Source organism: Camelus dromedarius, chromosome 12 (genome assembly GCF_036321535.1).
Source record: "Camelus dromedarius isolate mCamDro1 chromosome 12, mCamDro1.pat, whole genome shotgun sequence".
NCBI lineage: Eukaryota > Metazoa > Chordata > Mammalia > Artiodactyla > Camelidae > Camelus > Camelus dromedarius.
In genome coordinates this window covers 44,812,857-44,829,145 of record NC_087447.1, presented here as the reverse complement: position 1 = coordinate 44,829,145, position 16,289 = coordinate 44,812,857, and the positions used below count along the sequence as shown (strand labels likewise).

Below are 16,289 nucleotides of genomic sequence, written 5' to 3'. Positions count from 1 at the left end.
GGCAGAAACATGGGACCTATTCAGACAGCTGACTCTCCACCCTCCAAACTTACTTTTACTCATCTACCACCCCTTCTCACCACCACTGACAGCAAAGAAACAATGGAAACAGAATAGTCCAGGATGGGAGTGAAGAAGATGAACAGCTTTGCTCAGAAGCTGAATTTCTCTGGTGGAATTAAGGATCCACCCTACAACACCCCTCATGGACCTCCCCAAAGATGGAATGCCCCTCATGGTTACCTCCCTCCTCCCACCCTAGCCCCTACTTCTTGCGAGGCTCTCCCAGAACCCAGGCCATACCCGTCGTGTCCTCCCTTCTCCCTGCCTCTCTGCTAGGCCCACCTCGTGCCCATGAGGCATGCTCTGGACAGGGTGGGCTGGAGGCACGGTGCCGACAACAGCGTGGGATTAGGGAGAGAAACTTGTCTGCTGCTCGTCCATATAGGTCCACATCACGCACAGCTGGTTTCTGGCTCAGCATCACATGGTTACATGGGACAAGATACCTGGGAAAGGCAGCAGAAAAGGGACACAGGGTAGATCAGGAAGGAAGGACAGGGCTTGGGAGAACATCAGTAGAACTACATGGCTAAGCCAGGCTTCAGGAAGAAACATATGAGCAACCCCAATAAAACCCATCGCCCCAGCAATGCACAAGGGCCCTGAGGGTTCCGGGTCAGCCATCCCTCAGCCCTGCTCCCACAGGTACCTGAGAACCAGCTGCAGCAGGACATCCTCACAGCTGAGGTTCAGTAGGGTCCTGAAGAGACTCAGAGAGACCATGCAGAGCTGGGGGGGTGTGGGAGGAGGGAGGGAGTCACCATAAGAGCTCTCTACCCTCCAAGATGTTTACCAAATGGGAACCCCCCAACCCTAGGCCCAACCAATCACTCCTGGAGCAACAATATGCGCAGGGCCTGGCACATAACATTCAAATAGTGAATAAATGATCACATGATCTTCGTGGGCAAGACTTTATTCTTCACAGAGAGGAATGAACCATGTGTCAAATTCAGTGTATTTCTATAGACCACCACATGTCAGCAGACTCTCTGGCTACATATTCCTGGCAGCAGAGATTCCAACAATACTTAAATGGAATGAATACCCACGAAGAGACCCCAGGAAATAGTGGGACTGAATGAACGACTAACAGGAGACAACAGCAGCAGGATAACTAGGCGAATGCCTGTCTGCAGACTGTAGCAGCACAGTAACTGAAGGCCTACCAATGAGAAACCAGAGAGAACCTGGAAGAATCCCAGCTGGGAAGTGGGCGGGGCTGTGAACATGGAGTCTGAGTCACCTCTCCAACACCACTGTATTTCTCAGATGGTAGGATAAAGAAAAGTTCAAGGGCAGCTGACGGGAAAAGGAAAAAATAAGGTGGGTCCAGAACAGGAGAAATCTTTTGTTTTTGAAAAGTAAAAAGAGAACAGGCACACGTAGGCTCTCCCTCACTCCTCTGAATCCCCACAGCACTTTCTCTATACTTCCCTGGTGGCAAGTATGCCTGGAGCTCCCTGAAGACAACTACTGGGTCTTAGTCTAGGGCACCACCTGCACGTCATTTACAAAACAACTGTAAAAGCCAATCATAGTGGGAAAGAGATGAGATAGTTCACATTTTGGACAGGATGGATGTTCAGGAGGTTTATCCTAAATGACCAATTTTACTAGCAATGAAAACATTCAGACTCACTACACGGCTGTGTGATAGGCAGAAAAACTGCCCGCCTCAGACGTCCAGGTCCTAATCTCTAGAACCTGTAAATATTTCATCTTACATGGCAGAAGGGACTTTGCAGGTATGATTAAGGTTATGGAATTTGAGATGGAGAGTATCCCGGATTATCCAGGTGTGCAATCAAATCACGTAAGTCTTTAAAAGCAGAAAACCTCTTCCAGATGGGTCAAAAAGGATGAGAGATTTGAAGCATGAGAGGGGCTTGATCATCCACTGATGGCTCTGAAGATGGAAGAAGGGGTCACAGGCCAAGGATTTGGTTGGACTCTAGAAGCTGGGAATGGTCCTCAGCTGACAGCCAGCAAGAAAACAGGAATCTCAGTCCTGTAACTACAATGAAATAAGTTCCACCGATGACCCAACTGAGCAAGGAAACAGATTTTCTCTTAGAGCCTCAAGAAAGGACACAGCCCTGCTGACACTGATTCTAGCGGAGTGAGGTCCATATCAGATATGTGACTTACAGAACTGTAAGATAATAAATCTATGTTGTTTTAAGCTACTATGTTTGTAGCAATTTGTTATGACAGCAATAGGAAAGTAATACAGATACTCAAGCACTCAGACTGGGTGGCCAACATGATTCACCCGAAGCCACAAAAGACAGGCTACAGCAGTTACACAGGCCAACAGAACCCAGCTTAAAAGGACCAAACAGGGGAAAGGAAAGCATCTGCATGTTTACCATGGCATCCTGAAATCAGAAGAGACCTGGCTCCTCTAAGAACCGGGAACAAAGAAGAAATACCCCAGGAACATGAAAGGCTCCTGAGACCAGAGGACCAAATGTGACACTAACAGAAATAAAAACTACACAATGAGGGAAAATCAAAGAAGTCAGGATAAGATTAAGACAAAAACAAGATGGACAGAGCCCAGCAGAGAGGGAAAAAAAAAAATCAACCCTAAGAAGGAAATCAATGTTCCCGAAACACAAACAGGACATTCCAAGAGGCCAGATTTAAGACCATGGTCTGACTTCAGCATGATGAGAATTAAAATTTTAGTTTTGTAAAATTAAAACTTTGACACCTACTCCCTATTGGTTTACACCAAAATTCTTAATCCAAGGCATGTATCATATCACATTTTGGAACACCGTAAAAGCACATATGCCTTGGGCCTACTCCCAAAGATTATAACTCAAGAGATCTAAGGCAGAGCTTAGAATTTGTTGTTGCAGTTGTTATTTTCAAATTTTAAAGTGTACACTTAGTTCAGAAACATTGGTCAAGTCAGAGTGAGTCTACAGTATCTCATATATACACTGACTCAGCTACTCAGAAACCTCAACTATACAAATCATCGCTCTTTCAGAGCCTCACCTACCTGGAACCCTACAACTAGGTTCCTCAATTATCTAGAGCAGTTTTCTGGAATCTTCAGTGATCCAAGAACTTCTATTTTTAACACAAGGACCCAGAGAACCTCAATTATTTGTAAGAAAAGAAGGAAACAAAAATGGTGCCAGAGCCAGAATAAATGCCATAAAGTCCATGGCTAAACTAAGGCTTTATTGCCCTAAGAAAGACTTACTACTTAGAAACAATTTACTCCTATTTTATATACATTTCTATTGGTAAAAATCCAAACTTACCACGGTCCACAAGCCACGCATGATCTGAATCTCACCTCCCTTTCATTCTCCCCTCTGCTCGCTACACCTCCAGTCACACTGGTCTTCATTTCCTCGAACACATTAAGCTCGTCCCCCGTTGACGTCCTTTGAGTGCACCGCTCCCTCTGCCTAGACTGTTCTTCCACTTGCTCTTCAACAGGCTAACTCCCTCACGACCTTTAGGTCTCTACCAATGTCACCTCCTCAGAGAGGCTTTTTGACCACCCTATGGTTTTCTAAGCACCCTGCTGGTTTTTTCATAACAACTTTCAATTATTCTAGTTATATGCTTGCTTATCTACTTCCTCTGTGAAGGAAGCTCCATGAAGTCAGCAACTACTGTTTCCCATCATATCCTCAGTACCAGAGAACAGTATGACACCTAATGAACATTCTGTAAAAATGCTCAGGAGGAAGGAATGTAATTGGTAGGTGTGCGGATGGGTACCCCAAGTTACAGCAGCTCAAATGCAGCAAATCCAAAGGGAAGAGAAGGTAAAAATACTATTAGCACCTGGACCACGTATCAAAGCAGACACAAAATGTGAAGAAGAGATCTCAGGTCACCCACAGCAAGCCACAGAGCGCTACACAGCTAGAGAGAATCCCAGGCCAATGCTACATTACAAGTGTCGCACAGATGCAAAACATGTAGCCCCGATGAGCAGCCAAAGACATCCAGGAAAGGTGACTGTGTGATTCATGTACTATAAAAGCAAGTAGGCACATTAAAATTGTACCCAAAACAGTTAAGTTTAACACTAGAAAGAAAATGCCACCTAACTCTGAAGTAATTGCTGGAGACAAAGGCCAAAGAAGGGCAGGAACACTCTCCCAGAACAGAGGTCAGAGAGAGAAGATGGCTCACCCAGGTAAGCCAGGGCAGAGGTAGGGGCCATACCCGGGAGTTGCTGCCAATACGGGCAACAAGCGTGTCAAGGATGGTGTGGGTGTCATGCCGGTGTAACAGCAGGAATCGCAGGAAGGTACGGAGCAAGGCAGGCTCTGAGATACTCCGTAGGAAAAGTTCCAGATAGGCGGTACTGGCGATCATCTCCTCCACAGAGGTCTGGACGAAGGGAAGGGAAAGTTTGGAAATTTAGGGCTTCCCCGCATATACACTGAGCCACTTTCCCTAAGTTCTAACAAGGTAACTAGGAGCAGACAGGGAAAAAGGGAGAAGTACACACCCCACAGCCTCCCACATTGATCCTGGCATTGAGGGGACCATCCCTCAGCCTAATTAATCCCTTAATCTGCCTTCCATCCATGACTCACCTTGTGCAGGGCAGGGCCCATGACAGGCACCAGGAACCCATTATGGATATAATCAACAAGCTGCTTTTGCACCAGGGGGTGAGCCACCTGTAGGGGTGCAAGAGAGAGGGTGGAGGATTTTGAAGGGGACCACTGTCTGGAAGGGAGTAGAATGGTATAGTACAAGTAGGTACCCTACCTCCCAGATGGCAGAAAACCAGAACTCTGGGGAATGCGCCCTCTCCCACCCATCTCCCCAGAATGACCAAGGGCCAGCCTTCCTGGGAACCCCAATCCCACCTGAATGACTGCATTGCAGAACTCTAGGGAACTCATGAAGAGCGCAAGGGCTGGCACTCCCAGCCAGTCCTCCCGTCGCAGGCAGTGCCAGTCATCACCTGGAACTTCAATCTTTCGGGGCAGTGAAGAGTACAGGGCACTCAGCCCTGTGGCCAGCACCTGGGGGCCATCCCCAAGGACACGTTACCAAAGGCTCAGACCATATAAAAAGGGGGAACAGAGAACTATTAACTCAGCCTTTATGAGAGTAGAGGGAAGAGCTATTACCAGCAGGTATTTAGTTACCCAAGGTGCCAAGACATCATGTGGAACACTGGCCCATGAAGAGCCTTCATACCTGCCTTATCCACATAAGCCCATGGTTCATCCCCACCCTAACTCCAGGCACTGCTTTCAAACCTGAGGGGCTACTTCTTGAAAGAGAAGACCCTGGTACATAGCCCCTCCCCATCTCCTGCACAGCAAGGTGCTGCCCAGTGTCTGCACGCCATACCCTACCCCCCATCCCAGGAGGTGCTGACCGGGCAGAAGTAAGAGTGATCTGCAATATAGCGGCCCACAGTGGGGCTCCCAGCTGACAGAGCCATGAGCAGGAGTAGGGAGTCACGGGCCTGCTGGCCTAGGGTGCCCTCTCGATGGACGAAGGGGACAAGGCGAGAAAAGAGGAGAAGACGGGGAGCAGCTCCGGGCTCAGGAGGTGGCTGCAGGAAGAACTCGAGCAATGAGGGCTCCCGGGCCAGACACACGCACAGCTGGCTGAGAAGTAGCACCAGGCCTTCATCCAGTGCTGGGTTACTGGGCACAGGGCGGCCACAGGCGTCCAGCAAGATCAGCAGAGCCTCACGAACTGGACCATGCCGCAACAGTGGCTGGCGAGCTTCGCTCACTAGCATCTCAAAGAGTTTCAGTTGCTCAGCCCGCCGTTCCTCAACCCCATCTCCAAGCTCATCCCACTGAAGCTGCCAGGCCAATACACGGGTGAGAAGATCCTCGCGCAGAGCAAACTCCAGCAGGGGCCCAGGAGCTGAGGGGGCCGAGGGGACTGCACGATCCTCTGCCAACAGGGTCAGCATCTGGTAAGTGTGGTTTCGCACAGCACTGAGATCGTCTGCGCCCCCAGGCGCTGCCCGAGGGCCTTGCCGCTCCAGGATTCGCACCACCTGTAGAAACAGGACAGCAAGAAGGAATCTAAGATGATAAGGTGACTAGGTGGCAAGGTGAGAGAACAGAGAAGGTTAGAAGGATTCGGGCAGTCAGTAGACTGGGCCCTTCAGCATACAGTCTCCTACCTGGGACCAGTGATTCTTGAAGACCATGAGGCAGGTCTCAGGGTCAGCCATGACAGGGGTCTGCAGACTGGCCCCTTGTGGTACACGGTGCCCAGGGGCCCGGGAGGCCAGCCTGCTCAGCCAGTTCATCCTCTCCATGAAGCAGGCTGGGCAGGGCCAGCGGCCAGAGGGCCACACTCTGAGAATATGCCAGCTGGAGACTTTCTCCACTTGTGTCTCTAGTCTGCTTCATCCGGTCTGTAGGAGCCAGCAGCTGTCCATGGAGCCAAAAGATGCACCAGGCTGGAGTAGTGAGCCCAGAGGTCACTGCCCAATCCAGACCTACAAATCTAATCCAAAGAGAAAGGAAAAAGAGGTTAACAGAAGTTTGCTTCTCTCTACCCACAGCAGGAAGAACTCAGAACCACCACTCCACTGAAAACTCCACACATACATGCACACTCACAGTCAGCACCTTAAACTCAACATGTCTAAAACAGAATTCATTCCAATACCAAACTGTTACCCCCCCACCCCAGCCTTCTCCATCTTAATAAATGATAGCAATATTCACCTACTTGCTCACCTGGGCATCAGCCTTCTTTCCTCTTTTCTGTACTTCCAATAACCAGTTCATCAACCTATTGTCTATACCCTCAAAACAAGTCTCACTGTTGCAATAACTTCTAATCTGGTCTCCCATGCTTCCAGTTTCCCCCTCCCCCACTCCGAGAGTCTATTCTCCACACAGCAACCAGAGTGATATTTTTAAAACATAAATTATACTACATTCCTCCTCTGCTGAATACCCTCCAGTGGTTCCCTATCACACTGGTAACAATCCAAATCCTTTACACTGGCCTCCAGGGAACTACGTAATCTGTACAAGCCGGTCCGCACTCAGGCCTCACTCATTCAGGTCTTCCTGAACACCTCCTCTTCCCTCTGTCCGCTGTGCTCTTTCCTGATCCTCACACTGTTCACATCCTTCAGTTCTCTTCAAATGCCATCTCCTCAGAGAGGACATACTTAACAATTCTAACTGAATAGCACATCTGCCCACCTTCACTCTCTAGCTTCCTAATCCTAGTTTCTTTTCAGCAGTATTTTCACTATCTAAAAATATTTATCTGCTTATTTATTTGACTATCTTCCCCACTACAGTGTAAGCTTGTTGAGGACAAGGCGCCTCTGTTTTGTTTACTGTTGTATCCCCAGTACCAAGAGCAGTGCCTAAGGACTCAATAAATATTTGCTGAGTGTACGGATGCTTCAGTGAATGAACAAATGAACGAACAAACAAATGAACGATCTGAAATCCAGTCTTGATCTGACTCCAGCCCTCTGGGATCAACAAGGAAGAAATTTTTTTCTATCTATTGCAGGTCCCTCCCTAAAAGCCCACTCAGTAGGAAACAGACAAACAGACCTTTAATTTGCTGAATACTCTCAAGACGTGAAAATTCAGAGCCACTCAAAAAAGAATTTTCATTCTAGCAAAGAACACATGGATACCCTCCCATGAACACACACATACCCTCTCCTGTCAGATGCATCGGACACTCACTCCTGGGGCCATGACATGACATCCTCACTAGAGAAAGGAGAAAAGCACCAAAAGAGCTGTTGAACTCAGCCAGGGCTCACAGTTCCTTCTTCATCACATCTACCACCCCCTCAGCAGGACTGTCTCTCAACGATATCTCACAAGTAATGGAAACTTCAGAGGAAAGGCGGGGTTCAGTTGTCCTTCCTCTTTATACTCAACAAGGGCTAAAGGAACTGGGAGACCTGGCAAAAGCCCCATACTTTGCCCTCCGGCTATATTAAGCACCATCCCCTTCTACCCAGATTTACTCTCTCTCACCATTATCTGCTCGCTAAACTAAAGGAAGGTAGTAGCTATGCTTAAGGAAACTTTCTGGAGAACAAAAGACAGTATTATAAAGGGTGGGGCCAGTCCTAAGCAGCAGGCAGGGCTTACTCATCCATCAGCTCAATGTACACCACACTGTGCTAAGAAAGCACTGGAAACAAACAATGGATAAAAACAGTTGGGGGGAGCATAAAGAAAAATGCCAATAAATACTATAAACAGAGGTATTTACAAAAATGTCATGGGAGCACAAAGGAAAGCAACTAATTCTACCTGGGAGACTATAAGAGGATTCCAGAAAAGAAGTGATATCTGACTTAAATCTTTAACAAGATACGGGCCACAAAGCGCAGAGGGAAATGCCTTCTTCGTATTAAAAACAGTATGTCCAGGGAACTACATTTAATATCTTATAATAAGCTATAATGAAAAAGAATATGAAGAAGATATATATGTGTAACTGAATCACTGTGCTGTACACTAGAAACTAACACAACATTGTAAATCAACTATACTTTAATTTTAAAAAATGTTTTAAAAAACAGTATGTGCAAAAACACAGCACTGCGAAAGAGCATGGCAAATCTGAAGAACAGTTGCAAGTTTGGTGTGGCTTCATCACAGACTATTTAGAGAAGAGAGATACAATACTGAGTGGAAGGGGAAACATGGGTGAAGGTTATAAATATCATCAAATATCATGCTAGGAATTTGAGTTTTATCTACTGAGACAAAGGACGTTCTTAAACAAGGACACGATGGCATGAACTAAAGTGATAAGAGCAGAGTTAGAAAAGAAAAGATAAATCTTAGATTCACCTCAATCTTAGCATGTCCCATGTGGTAATGAAATTGTTTACACCTGTAATACCACTGTCACTAATAGCAAGCTCCCTGACAAAAGGGACCACAGCATCCACTCTTCTTTGAAATCCCAGTGCCAACGCAGCACCTGGCCTTCAAATATGTCTGTGGAACCAAATGCTGAATTTAAAACTTATAATAGCTAACATATATTGAGCACTACTATGTGCCAGGCTCCACTCTAAGCACCACATGGAGTAGCTCATTTAAGCCTACTAAAAATGCTAGATGTATTATTATCTCCATTTTACACATGAGGAAATCAAAGCCTAGAAAAGTTAAATAAATTGTCAAAGTTAGCCAGAAAGTGGCAAGAATGAGATACAAATGCAGATAACCTGCCTCCAGATTTAACTTAATTGTGAAGTAGAAGCAATCGGACCCACCAAATGAAGGGAGGATAAGAGAAGCCCCTAACATGAAGTATAAGAGACTTAGTAAAAGATAACTCCATTAATAGACTAGGAACACATAACAAAGGAACTGTGTTTTAGAAAACAGGATGAGCACAGTTTTGGATGTGTTGTGTTTTGAGACACCTATGGGAAAACCATGACGTCCGGAAAGCAAGACAAATATTATACTTGAGCTCAAGGGTAAGTAAAATCAAGACTAGGAGTCACCAGCTGATACATGGTAGATGAAGCTATAGAAGTGGATGGAATCATCCAAAGCGATCAGCAGATCCTGAAAGGAGCCAAGGGTGACATCCTGGGAAAAACTAGGACTTAGGAAAGCAAAGGAAGAGGAGTCTTTAAAAAAAAAGACTTGTGAGCATAGCCAGGAATGGAAGGAGAAATCCAAGAGATGATGATAATCTAGAAATCAAGAAAACAAAGTTTCAAGAAACTGAAGGTTACCCATAGTGTATAGTGTATAGTCTATAGAAAGATAAACTACAATGAAAAGTGACTGACAGTCAGTCAGTTTTAGTCGGTCGGACGGGGAGCCTCAGAGGTGTTTGTCAAGTGAGGAAAAGGAGTCCAAAGAAAATAATAGGTTACAGATAAATACAACGGGCAAACTGACAGAAAAAACAGGTATAGGATTAGTCTGAGAAACAGAAATATACCACTTCCTCTGAGAAAGAAGGAAATAGTAAAACAGAGAGGACGGATGCCACTTCAGGTAAATCTGAAAACTGGAAGACGGAAGCTAATAGCTACTACCACCCCCACCCACCTACCCTCTCCCCCACCTCACCCCAAGAGATTCACGGTCAGGGCAAGAAGGTGGAAGAGCCATGGAGTGGATGCTCACATACATCCCACACAGGGTTTCCTATAAACCATCAAACACAGTCACACAGACTAGTGGCCATCACCAGCAGGGAGCACTGGAAAAGGCACTTACCCGTCTGCCCTAGTACTTCAGGTCCCAAGAAGGTGTGGGCTCAGGCAGGCAAAGCCAACAGTGGAGATTACTGATAAGAAATCTCCCCTGCTACTAGACCTGTCACTGTCCTTAGCCCTGGGACACTGTACCATCCCTTGCTGGTTTCCTTAAAGTCATTTGCCCACTAATTTGTAAATATAGTCCCTTTACTATTAAATTTTCCCAAACTTAATTTGTGCCATCTGCTTGCTACCTTCAAAGACCCTAAGTGATACAAGAGGTCTACTGGTGACTGAATGCTTTCTCAAACATACTTCACTTGAGGACTGAAAACAAACAGGGGCCCTAAGGTCAAGCAAGAGTAATACAAGGAAGTAAATAAAGCATGAGCTGTGGCGTTCCTCAAACAAAGGTTTGAATCACAGTCCTCCATTAAATAAATCACTTCATACGTTGGAGCCTGTTTTCTTGTCTATAAATTTCTGATGAAATATATACTGTTATTGCTTTAAGACTTAAATAAGATAACTTATGGAGCAGTCCAGGCACAAAGCGTAGGTGCTCTATAAGTGACATTTTCCTTCCCCCTTCTGTCTCCTGACCCTGTCTGACCAAGGTGCCCTCATCTCCAACAGAGGGGAGAGTTCTAACGTGCTCTGACATGTCCATCCTCACCACCTCAACCACATACCCCATGGGAGATGAAGAAGGGCCAAGCATCCAGCCTCAGCAAAGTAAGGCCTTAACGTGTCCAAAACTAAACTGCCTCCAGCCTCTGGAACTCAATTCCAAAGACTAACAAACAGATCCTACCTTGCGATTTACCTGGGGTGCCTATTCCTGGTCCTCTGCTTGACTGACAAAGGGCACTGCTCACAGACCCAGGGGGAAGTGGCCTCCAGCATTTTCCCTCCCCACCCCACCCTCATGTCTTTTCAAAGACCTCAAAGAGAAGAGCCCCACTGAAATCAGTGTCTCAGAACCTGAAAGCCAACACTTAACCTGGGCCCTTTTCACACACTGTAAAAACATAAAAGAAAGCCATAGATTGGTGTCCCTGTCACCTGTGTAAGACTCCCTCGCTCCCTGTTAACCCTGAAAAGTTCAGAACAAGACAAAGAAGAGAGTGAAATCACCACTCTTACTGGGCCCTTTCCTCCCACAGCAAAGTCTAGAAAAAAGTAGACCCCTCTTCCCAAGTTTACCTACATGCTCAGCCACAGGGAAAAAAGGAGCTGATCCTTCAGACCCCAAATGGCCAAGGTCAGGCACTCACCGTAGGGCCCAAAATACGGCCTTATGGGCACATTCAGCAAGGGTGTCCACCAGCCTCAGAACAGCAGGCACAAGGCAGGAAGTGGCTCAGCCTCACTTAGGAAACTTTGCCCTGGGAGAGGCAAAGAGAGCGGGAGCTGGGGGCAGGGATACACCTGCAACACCTACAGCAGACAGAGAGAGACCAAAACAACCTTCTAAGAATGGGTAAGTGAGGTTCTGAGTTTCTCTCCCCCTACAATGGCTCTTCCTCTTACTGACATAAGAGGCAGGGATGGGCTGTTACCCTAGATACTGAAAGTAGAAAGATCTGATTAAAACCTCACAGGAATACAAAAGGGAAGAAAACAAACACCCCACCTCACAGAAGCCTAGAGTCTAGAGCTCAGCTTACACATAGCCTCCCTGCTTGTCTGCCCCTCAGCCTGCACGTATAAGACAAACGGGATATGAGTATCTGGTCCCACCTCACTTCCCCCCTCCCCAGGACCACCTCTGCATCGTGCAGGGGGCTCCCATCCTGACCCCAGCAGAGCCCCTGTACCTCACAGCGTGACTCCCCTTTACAGCAGTAAATCCCCATGTCACAAGCAGCTATATCCACCCCTCTTGCAGGAGGGTAACAAAGAAGTCAAAGAGGAGGTGAAACTGAACTAGATCCTAATGGATGAGGAAAGTTCATTGGGCAGAGAAGAGAAGGCATTCCCAGTAGAGGAAGTAGCTATTACAAAGATTTCAAGGTTCAAAAGAGTAACATTTGTTAGGGAACTGTGAACAATTTATTCAAGCTAGAACAGAGTAGAGAGTGGCAGGAGATGAAGCTGGAGAGGTGAGTCGAGGCCAAATGATGCCATATTAAGGAACTTGGATGTTGTCCTACAGAATACAAAGAGCCAAAAGTTTTTAAGCAGAGGAATTCCATGATCAAATTTGTATTTTTAGAAAGATCAGTCCAGGGACGGGCTAGAAAAGAGCAAGTCTGAAGGCAGGAGACTGTTGGGGGAGAAAAAATCCAGATGAGAGATGAGAAGGAAGTAAACTAAAGCCTTAACAGTGAAGATGTAGCAATGGAGATGAAAAGAACAGAGATAATTTAGAGGGAAAAGGATTAAGATTTTAATGACTAACTACCTAGAGTTGGGGGTGGGGGGCAGGAAGGAGCAGAAAGAATAGAAGATGATACTGAAGTCCTTGCCTGGGCTGATACACAGCATATGGTGCAAAAGCAGGCTTTCAGAGCAAAGACTCAATGAGTTCTGTTTTGGACATGTTAACTTTGCCAGGCCTGTAGAGATATAGTAGATCACTGCATAGATATGACTGGAACATAGAGAGACTGAGACTAGGTTACGGAGAAGTAATCACCTCAAGATGATTTATCTTTATATTTCACATTCTCTCTCTAAATTGAAATTATCTTTTCGTGTGTCTATCTCTCCCAACCAGAATGAGAATTCCTTGAGACCTCAGGGGACCACATCTTATTTATCTTGCTATCTCCTAAAATGTGAGCATCTCGAGGGCAGGCTACATGTTGAAGAAGCATTTGCTGAATGAATAAATAAATTAATATATGAATGAATGAATTTGTCCTCCCAGCACTTAGCAGATTGCCTGGCACAAAGCAGATGTGGAATAAATGGTTATATACAGCACCGTGAACATGTTTCTGTCTCTACATTGTCATCCTCATCTATGTCTCATCTTCTCAGATCTACTCAGCTATGTATCATAAGGCAAAATCCATTATACTTAATGCACTACTATTCAACAAAGAGTTCAGTATAGCAAACAATAAGCTTACCAAACCCAGTGCTTCCTTTAGAATAACCAAGAATTTGGACAGTCCCTAAGAACCCTCTGACATGGGATTTGACTCACCCTATCATTATCACAGTGTGATCCAGGTATTATGCACTCCTGTTCCTATGCCTTTGCAACATTAATTAACAGAATCTTCAAACCTATGTCACCCTAACAGTCTCTTTAATATCTTTTGTAGACAGAACAATTACAAATCATTAAAAAAAGGTTTTTGCCAGTATCATGTCCTCCATGTCATCACAACCTTCCTATCCATCACATGCTTTTTACTCCACATCACCTTCATTCTCTGTTAAAAACTTTATTTTCCCAAGTCACTCTCAGGAGACATAATTTGGGGTCCAGCTTTGCCATTTTATCACTATGTGATCTCTGGCTTCTGAATTTGATTCCTCAACTATAAAATATGAATTCCTGCCCTTGCATACTTCACAAAGTATCTATGTAAATCCAGTAAAATTTGAGATTGCTATCTCATGCATTAATGCTGTTTAGATGTCAGAAGTTATATAGTAGAATTACTGTATTAACATGTTTCCTCAATAATACAGCAACCACACCATCATCACTCTAAATTTCTGGATTTCAAGAACCAGTAAAAATAGATTTTAAAAAATTCTAAATAGGACTGTTACTTTTTATTTTGGCAAATATATCAGTTTTTTTAAAACCCATCATCCACTGTCACCATTCCTTCTTCAGTGAGAGAGCACTTTAACACCAAAGGATAGGAATGATAATCTAAGAATTTTATCTTTATGAAAACCTGATGTTCCATATTTCTTTCTCTCCTTACACCTTGAATAGATGAAAGATTTATCATGGCTTGGTACTGTCCTTGGCCCAGCGTTTAGGAATCACTGCTCTAAACCCTTTCATTACATGTGTAAGTTCTATACAGTTCTGACCCTCTGGGCAGATTGTCAAGGGATCCACCAGCATGAAAGTTGGTTTGGCTTCCAGAGAGAAGCAATAAAAACATACCATAGGACAGAGAAGTTGGTTCTAAGGTTCAGACTCTAAACCAGAATGGAGAATTGGGCTGCCCCTAATTCTCAGAGAATGATCTTGATAGGGAAGGTCTACCTCTTTCTGAGGTTGGGGAAGGTATCTGCTCTGTGGCAGACTATCAGTAGAGAGGAAATGTTAGTGGTGTGAAAGGGACCATTATCACTAAGTGCTAACCCAGGTTTCTAGAACATTCCAAATTTTCACGTGCATGTGGATTGACAGGGAAAAGGGGACCTGTAAAATGCTAATAAAGTGAACCCAATGGAATGAATTGTAAATTAATAGGAGAAAACTTTTGGGGGTCATAGAAATGTTCAGTATCTTGAAAGTAGTGATGGTGTCACAGATGTAAACATACGTCAAAACTCATCAAACATGTATATTTTAAATATAAGTATTTTGTTCTACATAAATTAGTGGGGGTTTTTTATTTAACTGTAAGAAAATGAGAGCAAAGTCATCCTGTTTGGAAGTCTAAACACAGCGTTGTATATAACAAATTATATAATATCCATGAAAGTAGAATTAGTAATTGACAGTGGTTAGTCCAATATAGATGGCAACCATTAACGCCCCACGGCTCAGCACAGGTAAGGAACAGCAAGGGAGTAAGATGCCCAGAAGCAGGTGGAGAAAAGACAAACATAGGAAGTCACAGCCAAAAAATCTCCATGAGAAGGACCATCTTCAAGTTTGCAGTCCCAAAGAGGAACTTAAGGGAACAAGGATTCCAGTGATAACTTCATTGAAGACTAAGCCTCAAAAATAATTTTCATTGTCATTGTTACTATTGCCCATGACGCCTTCATTTTTTGGTACTCCGAAATGTGTAAAGCCCATGGAGCAGAAGAGCCAAGTGCACAACACTTTCACCCAAGCTGTCCTACTCAATCTAAAACTATTGCTGTCGCTGGGCAGGACACATCATTAAGGAGACTTCAGAATCAACCTCACCTTTACCCAAGTCTCACAACACTCATTCCTTCCTGCATGCCGTGCCCTAAACCCCCTCCCAATTCACCACCAGCCTGCATGCTCCAGCCTCTGCCCTATCCTCTCCTCCTCCCCGCACAGGCCTCAGCCCCTCACTCTGGTCCCAGGGCTGTCCCTCACCCCTGCCTACAGGAGCCCCAGCCCCTCGGGAAATAGTGTTCAAAAGTCCCTTCCACTTGACCCTCAGAAAGCATCTCAGCCCCTCATGCTAGCCAGCTCCTTGCTTGCTCACTCACCCCGAGGCTCTCTCCCTGCTCCCCTACCTGAGACACTCACACCCGGCCCCTCACCACATGCCAGCCCCTCACCCTGTCCCCTCACAACCAGGATAGTCACCAAACCCGATGCCGTCATTCCCCAGCTCCTTGTCCCCTCTCATGTGCCTCTCCGGACCCTCCGGCCCGTACCTACTGTTCACTCACAGAACCCCGACCCTGACCAGGCCCGATCGCCACCGCGGTGCTAGGTGAGTTCAGGCCGCCGCCATCGCTCCTCAGGCGCACCAGCCGCGCCCCGCCCCGCGCCACACGCAACCCGCGCCCCCGCGCACCACACGTAACCGCCCAGCGACGCACCGCTGGGCAGTGGCGTGCCAGCTCATTGGCTGGGCCGGGCCAAAGCCCGAGCGTCGATGCCTGTCTCCTGGCAACGGCCGAGCGCAGGGGAGGGGTCGCCGACAGCATTCCGAGCAAGGAGTACCGCCTCTTCCCCCAGGTTCCACCCCCTCGCACTGCAAACCCCGCCCTCCTGAAGGACTCCGGCGTGTCATAGGGGAAGACCTCTGGGGAGGTGGAGGCCCGCGGGCAGGGGGCGGAGCCTGAGGAGGAAAGGTCGAACCAGAGGGCAGAAGGCGGGACCTAAAGAGCGACGCGCCTTAAAGAGTCAGGGAAAGACCAGAGGGCGGAGCGTAGGAGAGAA

The 16,289-nt window shown here is 46.2% G+C and overlaps 1 protein-coding gene across 13 annotated transcripts in view; it reads right to left on the bottom strand.

Annotated features, from left to right (window-relative positions):
• FHIP1B (FHF complex subunit HOOK interacting protein 1B) overlaps positions 1–15,887 on the bottom strand; it is a 31,087-nt gene extending 15,200 nt beyond the window's left edge. For 2 of the 13 annotated variants that reach the window (XM_031460163.2, XM_064492626.1), the window contains exons 1-10: positions 15,779–15,884; positions 11,545–11,707; positions 7,731–7,787; positions 6,215–6,543; positions 5,447–6,085; positions 4,926–5,084; positions 4,647–4,733; positions 4,270–4,437; positions 713–792; positions 304–509 (exon numbers count right to left, since the gene is read on the bottom strand). In XM_031460163.2, coding sequence (XP_031316023.1) covers positions 304–509; positions 713–792; positions 4,270–4,437; positions 4,647–4,733; positions 4,926–5,084; positions 5,447–6,085; positions 6,215–6,352 — 1,477 coding nt within the window. In that variant the 5' untranslated portion in view covers positions 6,353–6,543; positions 7,731–7,787; positions 11,545–11,707; positions 15,779–15,884. The other 11 variants (XM_064492625.1, XM_064492623.1, XM_064492624.1 and 8 more) reach the window with 11 other exon arrangements.
• Between the last annotated feature and the right edge of the window lie 402 nt (positions 15,888–16,289).